The 11,112-nt window shown below is 40.2% G+C and overlaps 1 protein-coding gene across 7 annotated transcripts in view; it reads right to left on the minus strand.

Moving 5' to 3' along the window:
• The window catches only part of LOC311519000 (uncharacterized protein), a 152,063-nt gene extending 141,482 nt beyond the window's left edge, over positions 1 to 10,581 (minus strand). For all 7 annotated transcript variants that reach the window (XM_084625114.1, XM_084625116.1, XM_084625119.1 and 4 more), the window contains exons 1-4: positions 10,448 to 10,581; positions 10,172 to 10,207; positions 8,707 to 8,769; positions 7,924 to 7,983 (exon numbers count right to left, since the gene is read on the minus strand). In XM_084625114.1, the coding sequence (XP_084481240.1) occupies positions 7,924 to 7,983; positions 8,707 to 8,769; positions 10,172 to 10,207; positions 10,448 to 10,481 (193 nt within the window). In that variant the 5' untranslated portion in view covers positions 10,482 to 10,581. The remainder of the gene's footprint in view (positions 1 to 7,923; positions 7,984 to 8,706; positions 8,770 to 10,171; positions 10,208 to 10,447) is intronic.
• Between the last annotated feature and the right edge of the window lie 531 nt (positions 10,582 to 11,112).

An 11,112-nucleotide genomic window follows, 5' to 3' on the forward strand; every position in this document is an offset into this window, starting at 1 on the left:
GCTGGCATTTTAACATTGTTCCAGAGTGTACCACCTTCCAGGAGTGACCATTGCAGCATGGTTGGCTGGGAGGGGAACAGATATAAATAATAGCTACAGATCTCAAATTCATTCCTTTAAGAAAGGACACTTACATATGGTAATGTTCAGGAGGAGAAAAAGCAGGCAGACAAAAGAAAAGAATAGATAATTGGCCACCAGATGTCACCACTATTTCTCTTATCAGTAGAAAACAACTATGTAACATGAGGAATGCACCAGGTAAATGTGGGCAGGGAAGCCATACAAATGAAGGGTTTTTGTGCAGATCAGGAATTTAAAAACTGGTCATAGGGATTTCTTTGTCTGCCTCTATAAAGCAGAGTAGCAAAGGCCAAACTGTGGGAGAATAGAATGGCCTTTTCTCCTCATTTCCCCTGGATCTGTGCCCTTTTGCAAGTTGCAAAGACTGGCATTAAACAGCACAGAGTGAAGGACAATACGCCTGCCATCAGACCATGCAAAAAAGGCAGCAGAGAGGCCCTGTCCCCTCATCCCTGAGTATCTCAGTTCTACTCCCTGCACGGCTATAATAACATCCCTCCTCCAAACACAGAAGACACAGCCATTCCTCCCACGGACTATCAGGCATGTCACCTCCAGGCGCTGGTAGAGTGCCTCACTGAACCCGCATAGGTGAATATTTCAGATACATGACAGTGTCAAGGTAATAATTTTAATCTTTACATTTGAGGGCAAATGCAGCCTCATCGTTTAAATGTCCCCAAGCAGGTTCACTTGAATGCAACAAAGGCAGGACTAAAAGACATTGGTATTCTGAGAGCAGGCAGCACACCAGATTATCCCTGTCCAGTACAGGAGTTTAGAGGGACCGCTGCCGTGTCAGGGATGTCCAAGTACAAACAGGCACATCACACACACTGATCTATGATAAGCAGCTTGTTGCACTGAGGACCTCCCTTGTTCCATCCTGGGTTGTTGTTGCTTTTTGGTGGGTACCTGTGCATGCCATGCACAAAGGATTTGTCTGCACAGACCAGATCCTGAGAGGTTCTAAGCCCTTCCTGAGCAGATCAGTCCCTATATTTGTAAGCAGTAGCTGTTTTCACTAAACGCCATTTGTACGTTCTGTGTAATAGGCTTTCTTCCAAAAGGATGGATTTTCAGAAAGTACTGAACACCTACCTTCCAAAGGATAAAAATAAACAAGCAGGCCCCTTTTTCAATCACGTTTCAAGTTGGATACCCCAAAACGGAGGCACTCAAAATCACCGCTCACTTTTGAAAATCTTGGCCATTGCTCTTGTTACCCCATCCAGACTTCTCTCAGCAAGACTCCTTCATGAATGTGTGCAGATATGGCTCTATATTTGTCCAGCCTCGTGGAGTAGGGGTTTTTAAACAGGATTTTGCAGACCCTTATTTCTGCCAATTATGTTTGTTTAAGAGAGACCTCTGAGTTTATAACAACAGAATTATCTGTTTTTCAGAACAATTAGCACAATGTTTTTGTACTAACGGAAGGTCAGAGGATTAATGTGTTTTATCTACAATACACTTTTAAAAGCTAATTAAGAATCCTCCAGTTCATTTTGTACTGAGCACATTCAATATTAGTCTACTCTGCAGCAGAGAGAGAGAGAGAGAGAGAGAAAGAGAGATGACAAGAGGGGGTTCAGAAAGAGAGAGAATTTGCCTGCAAACAAATGCACCTTAGAGAGACAGTTAGCAGGGGTGCTGTAATTAGGGGTGCTGGGGATGCAGCACGGTTTAAGGTTTTGTTCACTGGCCTTTCAGCACCCCTGCTAAAAAACGGCTCCAACACCACTGGCGGTTAGTACAGAGCTGTGCAAAAGTACATTCACGTAATGCAAGGGGTAAAATTGCAACACGGACCAAAAAACCCACAACATCTTTCATTTGCTAATTTGCATTAATCTAAAACATTAATCAGAAAATATAAAGGATATGCTGTGAGGTGTAAAATGTTTTCCCTTTAGATGGGGAAAAGGTGGGAGGGAGGGGCAGAGTTGCCCTCAAAGCATTATTATGAGGCTCTCTCTGCCTCTCAGTCAACCACACATGCAGACCATCATTTCACTATAGGAAGAGACTGTGTTAACAGGCCTTGTGGAAGCTGTGAGTTTTATGGAGGGATTTGAATGACAGGATGAAGCCCAGCTTGGGGGATAGGGTTTCAGGAAGTAAGTTCCAGGTATAAAGGGGCCTTGTAGAGCAGACAGTGCAGAAACAAGCATGGAGGACACAAAGGGAAATGAAAGAGTTGATGGGAAACAGAGAGAGACAAAGTCAGAGAAGTAGGCACTAAGAGAGGTAAAGCAGGGCTTTGAAGGCCTGGGCAAGGAGCTTATATTTAATGCAATAGACACTGCCTGTCCTTTTAATTAGAAAAGGTAAAAATAATTAAATAATCCTGCTTTTGGTTGCTTATTCAGACTGAAAGTTCAAGCCTTCCAAAGTTCACCACTCTGCAAACTCTGCTGTTTCTGCCCAAAGCATGTAAATACAACCACACACTGAGATTGCTCATTTTAATCAAATGTGGCAATTATTGCAGGTTTAAAACCTTCTAGGGATAACAATATATGCTGCCACTCAATGCTAAAAAAGAGAACATAAATTCAAAGAGCAAGTCCAATGATACATAACAGTGACATGTGTAACTAGAATATATTATGGATTACCATCTTCTAACACAGAGACTAGTAAAGTCTTCAAAAATGCATCAAACTAGGGAGCGAAAAAAAAAGGACAGAAATGTGGGACTGTCTTGCTCTGTTTAATATCTCTCTCTCCAGCATCGTTACGATGACTCACAAGGTTTAGTAATAGAAGATGAACATGTTAATAACTTTATACTGCAGTTTGACCATAAAATGTAATCTTTTAAAACTCTATATGAAAAGCAAGTTTAGAGTCAGGATAAAGTTATAAGGGTCATTTTGAATCACCATCTTAAGTTATGATATTTTATTTTTAAATCTATATTTATACATTTAAAGATGCAATTTAACTTTATACTTCAGTAAACTTTATGGAATATATATCCTCTCAGTTTATGATGTAATTTAACATGAGATCTGAATAATTAGAAAGCATAGATCATGCCAGGAATACCTGAGTTGTAGGCCTGGCTCTGATAATGCTTCCTGTGATCCTGGTTTTAACCCTTTCAGTGTGGTGTTAGGCTCTGTTCCATTCTATTCCTATACTGTGATCATCACCATTGGATCTAAATGCCCATTAACTGTTATTACAATTGCGAGTACTCAACACCTCTCAAAAAAAAAAATCAACCCTGGCTATCACAAGATGAGTATTCATAAATGCTTTTTTCTGAGCTCCTCCTCATAAGGTTTTGCATGAATAGATCAGCCCTATTTGTATACATGACTAATAGAGATGTTATTGTAAGTTCTACTATTGTCTTTTGAGTGGATATGTCTTCTTTAAGAATTAGTATAAAAGTTTCTGTCTTTGTTACTTTAATCCTTTGCATTTTGGAGTTCAGAAGCCTTATCAGTAACCTCCTTCCTATTATATCACATTAGCTTACATCCACAAACTGCAAACATTAAAGATCCTTATGTGTACACTAGAACAATACTGCTAGAGTTAGTTGTCCCAAGTGTTCAAAAATCATAAATTAGACCCCCAAACTCATGAGATTAGCTTGGAAATTACAATAATGTTAAAATAATAAATTGTGGGTTCTTTTTATTTGCCTTCTGGTGTTTGAGCCTTTAGGGTTCCTGTTTTCAAGCCTTTCTCCCTAATCATGAGAATAGAAAAGTACCTTTTCTTTAATAAAAAGCTGAGATACCCCCTTAATCACATGACTCCAGCAGATGGGACTTTAAGAAAAACACCAAATAATGCATGACGTGTGATAAAAATAATAAGAGTTGGCAACACTGTAAACTGTAGTTTGTCTCCTCCATTATGATTTCCTGCTTTTAGGGGTTCAAAAGGAGATAGCATCAAAACCAGATGTTTCATTTCTGAATTACATGGCATGTAATGTAGTTTCCTTCCCCAAGGACTATGCCTTGATGTGGTGGGACAGCTTGCATGGTGCCATGACCCTGAAAACTATGCTAGTGGGAATATAACTGGTAAGGTCACCTATGCCAGGCTGAAGACTAGAAACCAGACCAAAGGCAGTCCACCAATCCTCCTGGTAGGGCCTGGTTGGGAGTGGGCTAACAACTGCTCCCATAAAAAAACAAGGCTGTTATGGAAACCTACACTACTGCTCAGCTCAACAAACCGAACCTAATTCAACTTAACTCATCTAGACCTAAAAGAGAGAAGATGATACAAAGTGGCCAAACCTGAAAGGAAGCTACTCCTCTGACAAATCTTCTCCATCCTAAATCCGTAACTAAAATGGGTATCTGGAACATGTAAACGCTATATAAGTCTGGTAAAACAGCCCAAGTAACAAAAGAAATGGACAAATATAAACTAGATATACTAGGCCTAAGTGAAGTGAGATGGGTAACATCATGACAAATAACTGTCACCTGGACACATCCTACTATATTCCGGGCTACTGAATGCCAATGTCATGAACCGGGATATGGGTGGTCAGCCTTAGCAGTCAGACCAGAAATGGTCAGGCCTAGCACAGATGTGGTCAGAGCTGGAGTTACAAGCCAGGAACAGAGCCAGAGTCAGGACCCAGGGACCAAGCAAGGCTGGAGCAGACTGGAAGGACAGTAGCAAGGTTGGGAATAAGCCAGGATCAGGGCTGGAGTAAGGCTAGTGAGGCAAGGAGAGATTGCAGCTGTGGGGGTATGTATAGAGCAGCCACAGATCAGTTGTTGCTGTTAGGCTTAAGAGCAGGGTTGCTGACTTTCTCAGCCAAAGAGGCGGAGTAGTCAATCAGGCAGCCCTGCTGTGGCTCAGCTGTGCTCATAGGCTCCCAGGAGACTGGGCAGGTACAGCGGCAAGTCCTCATTCCTGGCAGCGGGTAATGTACATAGAGATGGCATAATCTGATACTGTCAAGGAGGGCAGCTAAAAGCCTGACAGATTTATAACACCACAATTTACATCAAAGTTTCAGAAAGTGCCCATTATTCAGTGCTACTCTCTAACAAATCTAGCTAGCCAATGGGAATAAGAAAACTTCCGTGAACAGAAGTAGCCAAGGTCCTGAAAAGGGATGTCCTCCTGGTAACTGGAGACATGAACACGAAAGTGGGGGTGGGGGGGAAGCAACAATACAGGCAGGGAAGTAATTATGGGAAAATAAGGCCTTTGTTAAATGAACAAAAATGGGGAAATATTTGCTGATTTTTGTGGAATGAATGATCTGGTCACTGGAGGAACTATTTCCCCTCACCGTACTATTCACAAGATAACTGGCAGGTAGCCAGACCACAGAACAGGGAACAAAATTGATCACATTGCAATTCTGCGCAAATGGATAAGAACTTTAGAGTCTTTACATAACAGGAATGGAGCAGAGACAGTAACAGATCATCAACCTGCTGACCCATACTCATGGAGAAAAGCAAGCTAACACAAATTATCTCCAACCTATGCACAATTAGTCGGGCTGAAAATCAACACAGAGAAAATGAAAATCATGAGAATCAACATCCAACAAGAAATACCAATAACACTTTATGAGGTTGGCATAGAAGAGGTCCAACACTTTGCAATTCTTGACAGCACCATGAGCAAAAACGATGGAACAGATGGAATAGCAAAAACCAGACATGCCTCTGCAACCCCAAAGCCAATCTAGGGAAACAGAGTCTTTTCCCTCCTAACTAAGCTTTGACTATTTAACACCATTGTAAAGTCTATCTTACTGAATGGTGCTGAAATCTAGAGACTTATCAAGACCTTATTATCTGAACTTCAAGTTTCTCTGAACAGCTGCCTTAGACAAATCCTCAACATTAGATGGCCAAAAAAAAAAAAAAAAAAGAAAAAAAGACAAATAAAGAGCTTTGGAGGAGGAAGAAACAGAAATTGATAGGACAGAAAATTATGGAACAAAAATAAAGATGGCGAGAACACACATGAAGGAAAGAATCAAACAACATAAGACAGGCACTGGACAGAAATTCCCAGGGCAAGAGGGGATGCGATAGACCAAGGAAAACTTGGAAATGCACAATAAAAGCAGAAATGAAAGATATTAAAATGACATGGGAAGAAGCTTCATTTGAATTTTAAACATGCTTGAACATGTGTCAACACTAAATCATTACTACAATGATTGCAAATTCTAGTGTAGACAGGACATTAACATTTGTTCCTAGTTATCACTTTAAAAAAACAGCCCTGCTTTTGTCTACACTCAGTAGTGCTGACACAGTATTCTTGTCAGCAAGTTAAAGAAGTATGGGCTGGATGAATGCACTATAAGGTGAGTAGAAAGTTGGCTAGATTGTCGGGCTCAACGGGTAGTGATCAATGGCTCCATGTCTAGTTGGCAGCTGGTATCAAGTGGAGTGCCCCAAGGGTCGGTCCTGGGGCCGGTTTTGTTCAATATCTTCATAAATGATCTGGAGGATGGTGTGGATTGCACTCTCAGCAAATTTGCGGATGATACTAAACTAGGAGGAGTGGTAGATACGGTGGCAGGTAGGGATAGGATACAGAGGGACTTAGACAAATTGGAGGATTGGGCCAAAAGAAATCTGATGAGATTCAACAAGGATAAGTGCAGAGTCCTGCACTTAGGACGGAAGAATCCAATTCACCGCTACAGACTAGGGACCAAATGGCTAGGCAGCAGTTCTGCGGAAAAGGACCTGGGGTTACAGTGGACGAGAAGCTGGATATAAGTCAACAGTGTGCCCTTGTTGCCAAGAAGGCCAATGGCATTTTGGGATGTATGAGTAGGGGCATAGCGAGCAGATCGAGGGACGTGATCGTTCCCCTCTATTCGACATTGGTGAGGCCTCATCTGGAGTACTGTGTCCAGTTTTGGGCCCCACACTACAAGAAGGATGTGGAAAAGTTGGAGTGAGTCCAGCGAAGGGCAACAAAAATGATTAGGGGTCTGGAACACATGAGTTATGAGGAGAGGCTGAGGGAACTGGGATTGTTTAGTCTGCAGAAGAGAAGAATGAGGGGGGATTTGATAGCTGCTTTCAACTACCTGAGAGGTGGTTCCAAAGAGGATGGTTCTAGACTATTCTCAGTGGTAGAAGATGACAGAACAAGGAGTAATGGTCTCAAGTTCCAGTGGGGGAGGTTTAGGTTGGATATTAGGAAAAACTTTTTCACTAGGAGGGTGGTGAAACACTGGAATGCGTTACCTAGGGAGGTGGTAGAATCTCCTTTCTTAGAAGTTTTTAAGGTCAGGCTTGACAAAGCCCTGGCTGGGATGATATAATTGGGGATTGGTCCTGCTTTGAGCAGGGGGGTTGGACTAGATGACCTCCTGAGGTCCCTTCCAGCCCTGATATTCTATGATTTCATGTTAAAGCATGTTTGTTAATATTATTTCTAACACAACTCATTTCTCCCAACATAGAGAAAGCCTTAGACAACTAACTACCTATTTCCCCTGCTACTTGTTACCATTTGGACCTAAAATTATTTGAATGTGAAATAACTATCCCTGAAAAAATTATGGCCAGAGCTGAACCCCACTTTACATATACTACTTTTTTAAAAAAAATCAAGCATCCACCAGCTATCCCAAACATGGAATACGTTGAGTGGGGTTACTTATGCCACAGTTTAATTTGGTGTCAGGAGTGGGGAGAGGGTGACTTATTTCTGTCCAAATCCACAGAATAAGGGAGAACCCCGCAGACTTAAGTAATGGGAATTTAAATATTAACCTACTTTAAATGTATAAACACTGAAAATACATATATTAAATAATCAAACGTCTATTGAAAAACCCGACATATTTCAATTTCTTACCTGCTTTTTTTATTTCAGGGACAGTCGTCTCAGGGGATTTCTTTTTTTCTTCTTCTTTTTCTAAAATTTAATTAAAGAAAGTCATTTGATATGATAGAACTATGAATCACACATTCAAATATGCAGTCAGCCAAGCCCTGGTGGGCACATACTGAAAAAATGTGACTTATTTTTGAATTTAGATCAGATGATTCTAGCCATTGCCCACACCTAGTCACAAAGCAATCAGATAAAAAATGAAAATTAATCAGTCAGCATCAATTTTGGATAATCTGGATACTTAATAATTCATGAAAGGCCAGGCAAGACTCATCAGTGCAGGAATGTGGTACCTTTTAATTTAAGTTACCAGTGGTAGCTGCAAATCTTATTCATTACTATCAAAACGACATGGTACTGATGTCATTGAAACTGGCATGCAGAGTCCAAAGCTATATGTCCCACCATTTTCACATATGGCAATATAGCCATGTCCTGTTATATCAGGGACAAACATTACAATTGCCATGGACAGCTTCACAACCAGGGGGCTAAACCACCAGGTTTGCCATTGGTTCTCTGGCTTGTCAACCAGGAAAAGCCTTAAAATATTGACACTAACTGAAAAAGTAGTAAAACATGGGATGGTGATGTTACTAAGGTATGGGAAGATCGTCCAATAGGAGAGCATTGTGGTACTGCAAGTTTAGGGTTTGATCTGCCACCATTGAAGTTAATGGGAATTTGGCCATTGATTTCAATGGGAGCTGGATCAGCCTCTCAACAAACTTTCTAATTCCATGCCTTTCTTTTTAGTTTCAGGAACAGCTCTCTTCTCTTGAGTTATCCTCTTTTCCTCTTCTGTTCCTAAGAAAAGATTTAAAAGAAGTTCAGTTGATTTTTTATATCTTACTAAAGAACAATGACCCACATTTTATAAAACAATAAGGTAAGAGACTTGAACAAGGCCCAATACTTAAACAGAGAGTGAGGCAAAAAGACAGCATAGTTGTGGGAGGACTTGTCTACCCAGATGTGTCTCATCTCTATGGCACCCACACTGGTAAACCATGACTACTTGTGACAGATGTTTATACTTATATTAGGCCAAACCGTGCCATTGGGTAGATCAACCTGTTTCAGATGGTACATATTCCCTCCGTGCTGTGTCTTATTAAATCTACCCAGTTTTGACCAACTGAAGTATGCTTTGGAAGATTTGCCATCACAATGCAGAAAACGTATATCTGGAGATCAGTCCATGCAATGGAGAAGACATGCAAATCTGGACCAATTAGTCACTTATTAAAAACACTACTGTCATCCCCTCAAATATATAAACATGCTCTATGTTCCAGCAAGTCCACACAAAGCTGAGGATAGAATTGGAGCCAGTGTGTGCACCAGGTAATTATTTAAGAAATAGGCACTTATTCAATCAATTATACCAATTAACCTATTATAAATACAATTTTTGAAGTGATACAGTAACCCTGCATTTGTTCTGACTTAGTGCTTCCCCTATAAATCCTGACTGACAATAGAAAAACTTGCAAGAGATACTCAGCAATAAGTGCAGAATACCATCAAAAGCCTATATAAATAATATACCCTCATAACATTTTTATGAATTGGACCTTTAAACGTGTCATTACAAGATATCTGCTATTCATGGTGAATTGCAGTTAAACCATTGTCTACTAAAGAACATGACTATCTTTTAAATTCATTTGTCTCTATTTTATGGATTCACTGGGAAACTTGGAAATTAGCTTTTTCTCTATGAAGGCCACAACAATTTAATTACTTATTGCATAAGTGTTATTAATTGGTAGAATAGAATTAGGTATGAGCCATCAGGAAACTCCTTTCCTGTTGTCTTTCTCTCTCTTTGTTAGGGAATGAATTCCCATTAAATGCTAGTAAAATAACAGCAAACATATTTGCCCTTTGTATTGCCCACCCCACAGCCATCCAGGTTTGGCCTTTCAAGTTGTGTAGTTATGGGTATCAGCTGAGTTAGCAGAGCTATAGCTTTTTATTTTGTGATGCTTTGCTATTATGAATATGTACAAGAAGCTAGCCTATATTGTTATACAGAATAGCACATGCAAAAGATCATGAGTCCATAAAGTGAGACTCTTTCTTTCCTTGAAAATTGTTCTGGGGTAGAAGAAGCTTTTCTGAAGCTAGCAAATCCAAGCAACAAATATGCTATTAGCCCTTGCATAAATTCACATCAACAGAAAGAAAAAATTAAGTTACTTACTTTTCACTTCCTTAGCTATCACAAGAGGCTTTTCTTCTGCATGAAAACATATATAAAAAGAATATTCTTAAAACAGGGAATGCAAAAAAGTTAATTACAATACGGCACAGCATGCTTTCAGAAATTAAAGAAGCAAACAAAAATATGTGTGACTGATACAAAAATAGACACTTTCTTAGAAGTTATAAACCCCTTGGTCTTTGTGAACTGGTTTCACAAATACGAGTACATTGCATAAAATAGGGGGACTAGTTTATCAACATGAAGGAATCTTACTGAACCAAATTGGCTCTGACTTTCTAGCAGACATGATAAATCCCTGGTTAAATGTTGAGCAGTATCTCAAGATTTAATCAATTTTAAATATATTTGGTCATTTTCACCCTTTTTATTAGCTTAGGAAAACTAAAGACGAGTCCCTAGTGATTCTTCTACAAACTGTTTCACCCAGCTGCTTTTATGTGCCTCATATTCCCCCATTTAGTCCCCAGTTAATCATGATTAAGTTTAAGCTGACCATTGGTTACAAACAAAGTAATGATTTGCTTATACGTACGCATATGGTTAACCAGGGCACTGATCAAGCAATGCAAAGTTCAAAAATTGTGTGCAATCAGCAATATGGGCATTAGTAGAGGTAAAGAAAATATGCATAACAACATAAAAACTGTGAGCATATGACTTTTTATGTTGGGCCACATCCTCATCTGTGCCCAGCTTCCACTGATCCTGGGGCTGGTTCTCTACTAGTCCCATTCCCTCTGCTCTAAAACAGGGGCAAGTGGGACCCCTCACTAGGGAAACTCGGTTGCTTGCTGCCTCATTTCAGCCACCAGAATGATCCAAAGGAGATCAGGCTGCCTCTCAGGATCTGGCCTATTATCGAAACCACTGATGCTCAATTTGGAAGCACTGGAAAGTGACTTGAGCACTACATGAAG

This window comes from Lepidochelys olivacea (assembly GCF_965140295.1).
Source record: "Lepidochelys olivacea isolate rLepOli2 genome assembly, chromosome: 3".
NCBI classification, from domain to species: Eukaryota; Metazoa; Chordata; order Testudines; family Cheloniidae; genus Lepidochelys; species Lepidochelys olivacea.